Raw genomic sequence first — 13798 nt, 5'->3', positions numbered from 1 at the left:
ACACAACAACACTTCAACTCTAGAAGTTCATACATTGACAGTGTGTTGCATGGTCCCATGTGTTCTGCTTATTGACATTTCAGTACACAGTATATCAAGGAAAACATAAAGTCATTGAATACGGTTGAGAGATTGTGGGTGTTGTAAACCAGCACATAAGATAATGAAGGCTAATAAAGGCTGATAATGCCAAAGAAGAATCATCATTCAATGGTAATAATTTTGGGCAGCAAGCTATTCCAGTGTTAAGTAAATGAGATACGGGTCGTGCTGGCTACGTCCATTATTTTTATACAGTCTATGTGTCTAACATGCACCTGCCTGAGACCTAGTGGGCAAGAAACAAAAATACATAAGTAATACAATGGTAAGTCTGTAAACCTGTAACAAAGGTGCATTTGTTTGACCGACACAAAAGTGCAGTTTGAATACTGTCACCTGTCTTTATTAGCAGACTGAGCACATACTCATGTTTATACTGTCTGTGTCTCTCTCTCTATGTCTGTCAGAGAATTGAAGCACAGGACCATGAAGGAGCCAGACGAGCCAAAGTTTCAGCTGCAGCAGTATGTCGACAAAGAAATGAGGACTGCTGGCTGCTGCCGCTCATAGACCACATCCTATATGTGTGTGTGTGTGTGTGTGTGTGTGTGTCTGTGCATGTGTGTGCGTGAGAGAGAGAGAGAGAGAGAGAACAGGTACCTTCTATTAGAGTATATAATAAGTCGGAGTCTGCGCGTCTGGGAATTCTCTTAAGTTATATTCCTATCAGTGGTGATACAGCCAGTATACTCTCTCTCCCAACCCACCTTTCCTCCGCAACTGTGAATGTAATATAACTCTTATTTACATGCATGCACACACACAGACACACACACACACACCTTAGAGCTATTTTCACTTGTTTTTTAAGTCTACTTCGCATCCTGTTTAATCCGTTCTGTGCAGTTTTCCAGAAGTGTAATGTACATACGGTATTTTAAATGTGATTTTAATTTTTTGCTCTGAAAGCTTTGTAGTTTGTAAAAGCCTGTCTTGTTGAAACACAAGTATATAGATGCAAAAGTAGATACGTTGAATATTAAAACAATCTTACATTACAGTAATAGAAATGAATAGATCTTATTTGTACTGATACACTACTGCACCTAATGTAAGCTGTTAAATGGCACTGTGTGCTGTTTATGTACAGGATATCATATGATAACTGTTTTAATACTCATATTATGTATTTGTGATCATCATACTGATGTGTCTGTGAAATTTAATTTGAGCTCTTTGGCCTTTTATACACAGATTGTTCAGTTTGAGTTTAAAGCTGCTATGTTTTAACAAGAGTTTTAACATTAACAAATCTGCTTTGGTAATTATTAGACATTCATTAAGTTGACGTCTATTCATTTTTCTGATTTGGGGAGATATAAATTGTCATCCTTGTCCATTCAAGGGAGGAGGACATCTTTTTTGTGACACAAAGCAACAAATCTGGTCTAAATCTGGAATATAAAAAAGTTGAATACTGAGTGTGAAAGTTCATTCTTGACCCTGACAAAAATATCTCAATTCAAGGTCAACTTACTAGCTTTTTCTGGAACTTTCTGTCACATCTGGATCAACTCCTTCAGCTTTAAGAAAATCTCTTGATTAAATATTTAATGGATCAAATTCCATCCACTGATGAAGACTGTGAGATGCAGCTGAAAGCTCCAGATAAAGCTAGTAAATGGACTTTTTTTCCAAGTTGAATATTGCTGTTTTGAGAGAGGTTCTCTCTACTTTTTGTAGAGAATATACATATATTATGTAAATGTTGGAAACTTTTTCTCCACCTCACCGGGCTGTATTTCAATGCATAAAACTGTTAAAACAACACAAAATAAACCAGCATGCAAAAGCAAACATGAACACAGCAATTATGCAAAGTGCCATTCATGTACTACTCCAATCAAGAACACAAAATTCTGAAAACTGAACAACAAAGACGTGCTGAGAATTAGTTAAACTCAGAGGGAGGTTTTGGTGAACCTTTTTGTTTTCATCTTTTCCTGCCGTTCCGCAGAGATGCAGCCATTGTTTCTGGATCTTTGCTGAACTAATGCTGTGTTGTGGCTCCATCCCCATGGGCAGGGTACAGGGAATGGTAACTGGAAGTTGGTAATGGGATGATAGATGCTGCTATAGTGTGTTGGTTCCAAGAGGAGGAGATGTCTGCAGTAGAAATGCAGCAGAAGTTGCAGGATTCATTTGTAAAGGAGACTTTTTCAAAAGCTGACACCATGAGAGTTTGTTAGAATCAGTAAGTAAGAGAACATTATTTTATTTAAGTAAGAGACATACTTTCATACTGCAGCCTGCTAATGTTTAAATACTATAAACTCTATCATAAAACACTATAAATACAGTTTGTATAGTTTAATTTGCTTACATTAAATGGTTATACTTATTGATATACAGATTTTACAATACAATAGATCACAAATTTTCAGAATAAATAAGATATCCTTAATTTATTGTTAACTTGTAATCTGTATACTGTATGTGAACTTAAATGATTTGTATTGTATCGATCTACAGTGTTCACATTAAAGATTCAATCCTTAAGAGTGGCTGAGTTGTTTTTTTTACCTGTGGATCAGTGAAGATGTTCAGAAGTGAATCTACAGCTCCATCATCTGGCAGCTGGTTGCTGTTACAGTCTGACTGTACGTCTGCAGTATGATGAAATATCTTGTTAAGCGCCGTCTGTTCCTTTGACCTTTAAACAAACAACACTGTTTCCAGTTTCATCAACCAGTTTGTAAAATTAACATAAATTTGTCTTAAATGAAACTCCTGTACTGATAAAGTTTGTAACCAATTCAGTGTTGTTGAGCAGTATTTAGACTTTCATACTTTCATATAATTCTGCTTTGAAAAAGTTCAGTTCTCTGTGTTACAACCACTCATATCTAAAGTAAGGAAGACGCAGGATGCTGAACAACCTTACAGTTTACTCTAAAATGCTTTTTTGGACACTTATAAAATGCAAATGTGTATTACACACAATAACAAGGAGTTGTTCTAACAGAAGTGCTGTCCTGAATCAGGCTTTGTTCTTTAGAAAAGAACAGTGGGGATATTACAGCAAAAGCAGAGAAGAGAAGTAGCTTAGTCTGTGTAAGAGTGTGTGTGTGTGTGTGTGTGTGTGTGTGTGTGTGTGTGTGTGTGTAGATCTCAGACTTATCTTTTATTCAGATTTTTCTCTTAGATTTAGAGGTTAAATATTTATTCACAAACTAAAATGTTTTACAGAACTAACATGCATCAAGGTATCTGTATCCGACATTATTGAGTCCTCTGTGCTTGATTATGCCAGAACCTGCCACATTTAAAGAATGATATATTGAGAATCTGTGCAGAGGCTGTGGTTTTTTAAAGGCACTTTAGATTGGAGATGTTTAAAATGCAGTACATCATCAACAATGTGCAAAACCATCTCCTTGACCTACAACACCTTGAAACAAGGACAGTTTCAGTGTCGAAATGCGTTCGTGCATCTAGGGTTCTCTTATTATTAATAATGGCTTCTCCATCACAGTTTTCTTGTTTTAAAAGTGAACTCATTTCAAATTAGGGAAGAATTAACAACACATTACAACCTGTCCAGTAAGATTTGATGGTGTGTGTACACATAAAATATCAAACATTTGGCCTGCCTTTTTACAGATAGTTGTATCAGTCTAAAAGCACTTAAGTTGTATCTATGGCTTCCTGTCTTAAGATGCAATTGATGGTGCCATACAAAAGACAACACAATGTAATATCAAATAATTCAAAGAGACTGTCATGCACAACTAAACCTGAGATCTAATTGCACATCAATCAAATTTTCACAAAGATTTAAGTGTGTTTGGATTTACGGTTATGATGTTGGATGTCTATCTTAAAAGGATAAAAGGAAATCCATTCCTTTAGAATCCACTAAATTCTACACACTGCACCTTTAAATCTTAGCATGCTAACATTGGCTAATTATCCTAAAACACAAAGTACAGCTGAGGCTGATGGGAATGTCAGTAGTTTTGCAGGTATTTGGTCATAAACCAAAGTTAAAACTTTGACCTGCTGGTGGAGCTAGAGGAATCATCAGGAGATTCATCCTCTGGGCACCATTAACATCATTAAGATCTATTAAAAAAAAAATCCAGTACAATCTATCCAATAAATGTTGAGATATTTCAGTCTGGAGCAAAGTGGTGGACCAACCAACATTGCTATCTCTAGAGCCATGCTGCTAGCGTGGCTACAAATGTTATAAGTCAGTGCAAATTTACATCAAATACCACACACCCCATGAAGATCAAAAACCAAGAAAACAATCAAAGACGTGTGTTAGAAGAACTATTAGAACTGACATGCCTTAAGCTCTTGTAGTTAGGTGTAACTGCATCTTGTAACACAATCAGTGAAGGTGGTGAGGTTCTTCTGTCAAAACTTGTTTGTGATACCTGAAACTTGAATCCGAAAGGAGGTGGGAGGGAGAGCTGAGACTGTGATTACCAGGCCGGATTAACCTGGACAAATGATGTGAAACTCTGTAGGTGTGGAACACTGGAAAAACCTCTGTTTGTTGAATGTACTGTTGAGGTCAGTGCAAGTGCAGGGACATTTTAACCTGAGTGCCTCCTTTTATCAGCCTAAACTAAGCCCTGCTTTGATTGCTCTGAAAATGTTTGATGCCATGGCATTCTGCTGCAGGCTGGTACAAATTAAAGGGAATAGAAGAATCAGTGGGAGGAACAGAGGAGACAAAGTGGTCCGACGGCGAGAACAGGTCATCATCATACAGCCAGGGACGACCAAATGTCATGCAGGAAGTAAGTGAGAGAACATCATGACCCACTGCAGGAAGTCATTCTTTTTCAATACTAAAATAATAAGACTTGTTTGAAGTTTTGGCTTGAGAGTGAGACTTTTTAATCCATTCTTTTGCTCATTCACAGCACCAGCCTCACACAAGCAGCTGAAAATAGGTTTTACTAACACACACACAAAGATTTATAGTTAATTTTTAACGTTATAGGGCTACATTACAGTATGAGGAAGGTGCAGTGCAAGGAGGAGCTCTAGGGCTGCTTTATTTTGCACAGATGCTGTCACTTTTCCAAAAGTATAATGTTCTGTTAAGTTAATATACTTCATATTAAAAGATATGTTTGTTCTCTCACTCCTTATTATAGGGTTTGTTTATTAATTTAGTCCAAAGGTACTGGAACTCTTGCACAATAGACCACAGCCAGTCACAAAAGTATGTCTGTGAGGACATCAAGCATTAAGGTTAAACTAGGATTAACTAAAGTTTAACTATAAGACGTACCTGCTTTCATTTTTCCGGTTGTTCCTTTTGATCAAAAACACTGCCATCGTCCCTGCAAAATGAAAACATTTGAGGTCAGGTGTCAGATGAACAATTCTGACTAGTGTGCCCTGTGATTAACTGATCAATCTCAGCTTTTTAAACAGATAACACAGCCTGTATGAGAACATTTTTTGCTTCTACTAACAACTCCGACCTTTTTTTGGTTCTCTTGGAATGTGTCAGTTAGATAGACGGACGTCTAAGATCAACATGGAGGAACAGAGCGGAATACTGAGGTTGAGAATCTCTGACCGTTTGCTCAAAAATCTGTTGCAGTGTGACGATGTGTGCATTTTTGATGTCCATGTGACCCTTTCACCAAGTTTGTATAGATGTGTATTCTGTGTAACATTTTATACTCTGTTAATTATGTTTTGTGTTGGAAATCATGAAGATGATATTATTGTCATTTCACTGTTGTAAAAAATGTTGCTTTGAGACGCCACCAGAAATTTTGACCTAACTTCCACCTACTGACTATTAATTTGAATGTTTTAATTTCTTTGGGCTTTCAGTTTTGACCAATTTGTCTCTTGCTGCTGCTGCTGCTGATGCTGCTGCTGATGGTGATGATGACGACGAGGATGGACACAGAGTAAACCAACATTGTGTCCTGTCCACTTTTGCTCAATCTAGTGTTCTCGCTCTCTTTGTTATTGTGTCCTTCGTTGTGAGTGGAAAATATGTCTCCATGCATACGTGATGGACGCCATGTGCTCAAACAGGTTGTGATTCAGACAGTGACTAATAGTTATTCCAATTTCCTTAAAATATCCTAGTCTGGTACAGAGTGACAACGACATCCAGACATATTTACCCCCTCTCTCTCTGTGTGTGTCTTGTTTACTATTGAGTAGCTTTTAGCAGAAGATGGGCAATTTCAGGCACACGCTGACCTGTTTATATGACCTGAAAAAGTTTGTCGTGTCATGTTGGTGTAACATTATATCGTCATCATGAAATATGGACGACAATGACTTTATCTGATTTTCTATGACAATCACCCTTGCAACTAGTTTTTGTGGCTCACTGAGCGCTGGGTGTATATAATTTTACTCTTACTTATCACTTTGAAAGTTGACTTAACTCACTTTTTCCCCCTTCTGCAACCATTCACTTTAATTGAATTTTCCAAACTGTTTGAAACATTTCAGATGCCTCTAGTCTGCCACAAATTGAATGTATAATTTAGATTTTGTTCTGAAGTTGGATTTCAGATATTTGTGAAATGTGTACAATGTTTAAAATGTATACCTGACTCTGTCTGTCTGTACGAAGGTGTGTGTATGTGTGTGAATGGATGCAAAAATTTAAAAAGGTTTGATAGTGTGTTACTAATCTCTGGTTTTTGCTTACTTTCTTCATGCAGTTTCTTATTTTATATTTTAGTTGTTTATTTACTGTAACACAAGTGGTGACCTGTAGTAACCCCTGTGTAATAACTTTCTATTTTCTTCCTTAGGTAAATGAAATTATGCTGCATTTGTTAATGAATCACCTGTTTATCATTGACTATCTGTTGACATCAAGAGGAGGCAGGCTGTAATACTTTTAATGCCCAGCAGGGATCAAACTTGCATCACAGATTTGCTAAGTGGTCACAAGCAGCCCTCACTCACTGATGTCATTTTTATTTCACTGAAGTGAAACATCAGGATTTACAGGAACGAGAGCCACAGTGTTCAGAGTTCCATTTTAAGCAGAACTTTCTGAGTTTTAAGGTACATTATTTGTAGAGAAAAAGGCAAAATGCGTCTGCAAATCATATGGTAAATTTGCATCCTATCCAATTTACTATCTCTAGTGGAAAGTCTTAAAAGTGCTACATGTGGGTTTTTTTTGTTTGATATGTTTTTTTCACAGTGTTAGGGCCATGCTGCACAGAGGACATTGCTAGTATCTGTCCCTTCCCACTCCTCTCTGTTCTACTCTCTCCACTGTGGGTTTTTTTTCATCTTGACAGTGATTTGTGATGTAAAACCAAGGCTGGATTATGAACTGGGCAAGGTGGTATACTGGGGCTCCAAAAGCTCCATGGTAGATGGGCCTGTTTCAAATTGTAGTTTTAGAGCTAAAAGAAGTAGTTTGACATTTAATTAAATAGATTTACTGTACACTAATTATTACGTTAATTTGTGGGCTTCAATCAACATGTTATATCTCACTGTTTAATCTGTACATCAGCAGATTCTACTTTACACTTTGATAGGCGGATGTTGATAACATCAGACAGAGGCAGGTTAGCTGTTTCCCCCTGTTTCCAATGTTTATGCTAGACTAAAAAAAACATGCTGCTGGATGTTGGCTTCTATTTACCTGACAGACATGAGAGTGGTATTGACATTCCCATCTAACTCTCAGCTAGAAAGCAAAAAATGTGTTGCTTGAATTATTTTATTGTGCTCAAACTGATTCCAAAACAGTACGCAGGTACTATTAATCTATACTATTATAGGCATAGTGATTGGTTTCTCAGCTCTGAGCAAGTAATGGAACTGTCATGTATTGTCTGCTGTGTGCAATGTACTTAATGGAAACTTGGAGTTGACAGAGTACATACACAATGCTCAGAGCATGAGCAGTGTGTGTAGACGGACCAATGGGAACCCAAACAGCAAACTGTTGCCCCTGCATTGAGCAAACCAGCTGATTTCACACCTTCCTGGTGATGATCTTAGTTTACCGTAAATGTGTTAATATCTCAAAGTTCACTCGCTACTGATTTATTCACAGACGAATCCTCATTATAGAAACATAAATTTCTCCACAAGTTTTAATTCAGAAGAGGGAAAGAGACAAAGGGTGCGTCCAGGAGTGCTCACGCTGCTGAATGTGTGTAAATGTGTGCAATGGTGTGAATAAGTAAATAATAGACAGTCATAGTCATGCTGCTTGCTAACAGGGGCCCTCATATGACTTAGCGAGGGCCATCTGTTGCTCTGGTTGCCCTCGGTGTCATTAACCCTACCTGAGGGCACCATAACCCCGATGGCTCCTCTGTAGTGGTCAGTGTGTGTGTATGTGTGTCTGATTTGGTGTGTGCTCATCCTTCAGTAGTTGCCAAGCAGTCCACTCCACTGCACTAAAATGAGCAGGAACCCCAAACAAAGCCATGTGGTCTTTGTGTGTGTGTGTGTGTGTGTGTGTGTGTGTGTGTGTGTGTGTAGAAATGCTGGTTTCTTTAGCTTCAGTTTGTCAGCAAGGCATCATCATTTGTGTGTGTTTTCTGGAAAGTCTTCCCACTAAGTGTGTACACTCACCATGCACACACACACAGCAGTCTACCTGTGCTATTAAAAACTTTCCTTGATCACAGTGAGTGCTATAGCCTGGAGCATTAACCCTGACACCACCAGATAAAGCTTTGGATTATTTATAGGATGAAACAGCGATCGGAGCATGAGTACAAAGTGAGGGTTTGTCTGGGTTGTATTGATGTTGTTGTCTGTGTGTCTCCCTGTCTGTCTCATTCTGAGTCACTGGACCTTGCAGTATCTTGTAGATATCTTGTTTTGTGTAACGGCAATAAAAGGTATTGCAAAAACATAATAAATAAAACATAATAAAGTTAGTTTCCATTCGGGTTCTCCTTGCTGTTGACGTTTTATAATCTGCATACTATATATAATAGTGAGTTTATACAACATGTCATGTCTGTAGTGCTGTGGGTGCATTTAACTAAGATCTTTTTACATTGTGCTTCCATAGATATATTTTCAAAAGACACGTTTTTGCACATTTTTTATTTGCACATCATGTCACACTGTGCCATGACACATCATGTTTTGGATTAAATTGGACTGGAATAGAATGGATGAGATTGGTTAAGAATGGACAGGACTGAACTTGATTTGATTGGAGTAGAATGAACTGGACTTGACTCAGCTTGACTATACATTAGATTAGACCGGACATGATTAGACTGAAATGGATTGAACTTGATTGGAATAGATGATAATGGATTGCACTGGACTAGACTGAATTGGATCAGACTGGACTGGCTGGACTGGTTTGATGTGGTTTGGTTTGGTTTCGACTGGAATTGGCGACCTGGACTGGACTGGATTGGATTAGAACTGTATGGATTAAGTTAACTGGACCCTGTTTTGATTGGATTGTTATGTCATATGAGGTCACGTGACAACAGACACAGAGCGATGTAAAAGACAAACAAATCAGTCCAATGTGATCCAGTTACACATAACACTTAAATTACAGTTACACTACCTTATGTTGCATAACAACAAACGTTTCCTCTATCACTCTTATAGCAAATATTTCTTCTGGGAATACAATAATATTTTGATCCTTCTGTTTTCACAGTGTGTGGACTCTGACCCTCCCCTCTGCTTATTTACAATGTTGGTAATGCAGGGAAAGAGTTACAGTGGTGCGAAGTCTAATAGCCTAATTTAAAAAGATTGATTATCAATACTGGAAATAAATACTTCCTTAATCTTTACTGGTGTGTGACTGGGCTGACAGTAATGTGGGTGATTTAGTAGTCATTTGTACATGTGACTGGAGCAACATTCATTTCCGTATTTGTGTTTGTGCGCGTGGGTCCGTGTGCGTGTGTGGCATTTCACCAGCCTTCCAGCAATGCAGTCCCATTAAGATAAGCCTCCTCTCCACTCAGCCGAAGAACATCAACAAACAGTGAGGAAAACCTCCTGCTGCGACACACACACACACACATTCTGCTTGCTTTGTTTACTTTTCTGTGGAGTAGTCAGGATGGGCCACGTGTGTCTACTGTACTGTATGTTTTCATCCACAGATTCCACCCGCACTGACATTTACCTGATAAGATGAGACAACAAATGTGGAGGGGGAAGAGGCAGAGAATGTTCTCAAAGTGGAATGATGTGGAGGAGGTACTTTGCATGGCTGTGTTGTTATCTTTTATAATGTATTTATTGTGAATATAGTTTGTTATTTGCTAATAGATTCAAAAGGACTGACTGGGGGCAAGGCATACATGTGACAGGCAAGCATGCAAGCAGAAGGACAACATGTTATGAAAAACAAAATTTCCCTCCTCCCAACCTCTGCCTCCATCCATGTGACGTTTAATCACTGATAACACAAAACACACAAATGGTGTAAGAGAAAGCATCTTACAATTATTGCACTGCACACACAAATACATCCACAATGATAAATAATGGATTTAGTTGAGACATACTGAACAGGCAGAAAAGGCATTGCACCTGCAGATGGTACTTTCAGTGAAATTGTGAGAAGGGGCTGCAGACGTGAACATTTGGTATATCCTATGACCAAACCAGGAGGCCTGCTTAATGTTCAGTGCAAAAAAAAGACAAAAAAAAGTCTACAGGGAAACATTTTCATCATGCTCTAGTGGTAGTGGTGCTAACCAGACAATAAGTTCACACAGTTTATTCAAGAGACATATTTGTACCATCAACTATTGTCTTATAATCATCTGCAAACTGTTCCTATCAGTGAAGCAGTTATTTTAAAACTGATGGTGCAACACAGCTAACAGGCTATGATATCTCCTTCATGTCGACTCTCTCCGTTCCCTCAAAGGTCAGCACTGTCAAAAGAGTTTGATATTGGTCACCAAAGTTGAACTTGATGCATGCAGGCATGACGATTCAGTGAGATTAATTGATATCACTCAGACTCTGCTTAAGGCCTGTTATGGATTTGATTAATTGTGGATTTGTTGAGCCTTTGGCATTCCGGACCTTATCGGAACACACCTGTAAAGTTGTAAAGTTCACACTTATGCAAGTGCAGATTCAGCGTCTCCTTTCAGTAATGTTGGGGATATTTTGGTATCCTCAACACAGGGCCTCTAAGATATTAGTAATGGTGGCCATCTGTTAGGCTGGTTGAGACTATCAGGGTAAGTCACATAAAGCAGAAGGTCACAGGAACTACAGTAATGCTGGAAGCAGCAGGTAAAGAAAGACAAGGCACTTATAAAGCTAATTTGGTCTATTTAGTATGAAATTTCATCTTCCAAGCAGGTTTTCAGTGCTAAGCTGCAGCAGTGAGATAGTCACACACAGCAAGGATTTTGTACTAAAAAGGCAACATTAGACATTGGAAGATACTCCCTTGATCTAACTCATATTAGCTTCTGATAAACATTAGATGTTTTTACACAGAATTTTGTCCCCCAACTATTCAATTAAAATTACTTTGAGAGGGGATTTCTTCACAAACAGTATGGACAGGAGGAATGATGACAACAACCAATAATGCTTTCCATGTACATGAACATGATAATATTCTATTTTTAAAAAAAACTTTTATTGAATGTTCATTTGTACAGGGACAAATATACAGCATTAACTTATGCCAAGTACCACAGCATTTATAGCCTGAGCTTGTTTGCAATGCCTGTCCCTAGATGGGCTTTTAAAATACATAAACCTCAGTAAAATACATATGAAACTGCACAAGACTCAACAATACATATACATACGTTTAAGTACAAAACACAAAATTAAGATAGACTTGAAAAAATGGGAACCCATGTTGAAGCATTACATTATGTAATCACGTAAAGAAAAGCTGCTGCCCACCGTTCCAAATCGACGAGTTAAATGAGCTCCCAGTGGCTTCTTTCATCACTTTAACTGTCTGCCATGGACAGAAGGATTCAGCAGGCCTGCTGTTTCCAGCCAATGCATTTGGGTGTATTTTTTACCATTTCCAGTCTCAGCTGCTTCTCCAATAGCCCCGCTACTCTAAAATAAGGGTAGCATGACTGTGGAAGCAAGTTTTTGAGTGACTGTGATGCTGTGGGGCCTCAATCCTATGGTACTGCCAGAGGGGAACACGCATTCTCTCAGTGCAGTGCCACTGGGGCATGATTTCAAAGATGATATTTTTAGCACTGTGTTCGATAAGGGCCATATAAACTGTATGCATTTACAGATTGATTTGGTCCCTGATTACAGTGGAGTCATAATGCATCTTTTTCAATAGCTGATGAGGGAGCAGGTGGAAGAGTGATTCCTGCAGGGGTTATTGGCTATTTGGCTCAAAATAACTCAGACAAAAAAGGTACAGAACAGATTTAGCTCTTTGATGATGCTGGAGGGGTATGTTTTCATATTTCTTCATGCCTTATTCATCTTTCCCCATTTCAGTTCCTATTTCATTCCTTCACTGCCTTTACCATTTTGACCCATATTTGCTGTTTTTCTTCCTTTACTGGAATAGTAAAAAGGCGTCTCAAAAACGTAATCTACTACTGGACCTATCAGCCTAATATTTTTTGTGAATACATTTATGACTGTATGCGCAAGGACCTCTCGTGGTCATGGTGATTCCCAATCTTTGAAAAAACTATTTTATAACGCCATTGACTGCGCTGTTTTATACTGCCATTGACGCAAGTGATCAACAACTGCTTCGGTTTAGGATCTTGTTTCCGTTAAGAACAAGCAATCATGCCTTGTTGCCACATTAGGTCAATCAATGCCAAATTTTGCTACCTTGAGAGCAGGCCATGTTGTGAATTCAAATAAATACTGATAAGATTCCTTATGAGCCTACTGAAAGCTTTGACTTTCGTCTTTTCAGCAGTCCTCGCCATTTTCAATATGCGTTACAACACAACAAAAAGGCATTTCCAGCAGTCGGCTAAGCTAAAAACAAGGCTGACATTCACAGAAAAGTTTGGGCTCATCTTGAACAGGAGCATCTGCAGATTAATTCCTGATATGTTGCGATCCACTAAAGTTACAATATGAGGTGAATAAATCCCCGTTTTTTTGTTATCTTCACTGCCATCTTGACTTTACACACCTGGCAGAGATCTGCACTCTATTGAGTGCCCTCTTCTAGTTTTTGTTTGTTTTTAGCCATGATAACACCGTGGCTCTAGGGATGGCAATGTGGGTCTTTTAGTTGGTCAGTCCACCACTTTGGTCATAACTGAAGTTGTTATGAAATGTAGAGCAGATGGAACCAAATACAGGACATGACAGGCAAAAAGAACTGAAGAATATATGTATTAAACAACTCAGGAACAAGACCCAGAAGTGCAGGCAGGTGAGACTAAACTGAACAGAACAAAACCAAACAAATGATCCAACAAGACTGAACTGAAACACAGGACTGACATACAAACTAAACTGACAAGCGGATGAGGTGCAGATGGAGCAGGAGAACAAGAAAGGAGCTGATAGGCTGGGGAAGACACAGGGAGCAGGGCAGGGCTAACGAGACTGATGCAGGGCAGGTGTGGAGCACAGGAGCACAGAAAGAAGACTCAGAGCAAACAGAAAACCAGAAAAACCCGGAAAATACAATATAACCCTGTACAAACCATCCCAGAACTCACATGAACACAACTTAAGTGCACAAGTCACAACAAGCTCACATAGCAATATAAATTTCAGCATACATTGC

At 38.6% G+C, this 13798-nt stretch overlaps 1 protein-coding gene across 5 annotated transcripts in view; it reads left to right on the top strand.

Annotated features, from left to right (window-relative positions):
* LOC122971581 (ras-related protein Rab-26) overlaps positions 1 to 2561 on the top strand; it is a 95262-nt gene extending 92701 nt beyond the window's left edge. For 2 of the 5 annotated variants that reach the window (XM_044338296.1, XM_044338297.1), the window contains exon 10: positions 510 to 2561. In XM_044338296.1, the coding sequence (XP_044194231.1) occupies positions 510 to 612 (103 nt within the window). In that variant the 3' untranslated portion in view covers positions 613 to 2561. The remainder of the gene's footprint in view (positions 1 to 509) is intronic. The other 3 variants (XM_044338294.1, XM_044338293.1, XM_044338295.1) reach the window with 3 other exon arrangements.
* Positions 2562 to 13798: the final 11237 nt, after the last annotated feature.

Source organism: Thunnus albacares, chromosome 20, assembly GCF_914725855.1.
Source record: "Thunnus albacares chromosome 20, fThuAlb1.1, whole genome shotgun sequence".
Lineage (NCBI taxonomy): Eukaryota > Metazoa > Chordata > Actinopteri > Scombriformes > Scombridae > Thunnus > Thunnus albacares.
Note: the sequence above shows the minus strand (reverse complement) of the source record. Positions and strands in the feature narration are given on the sequence as shown.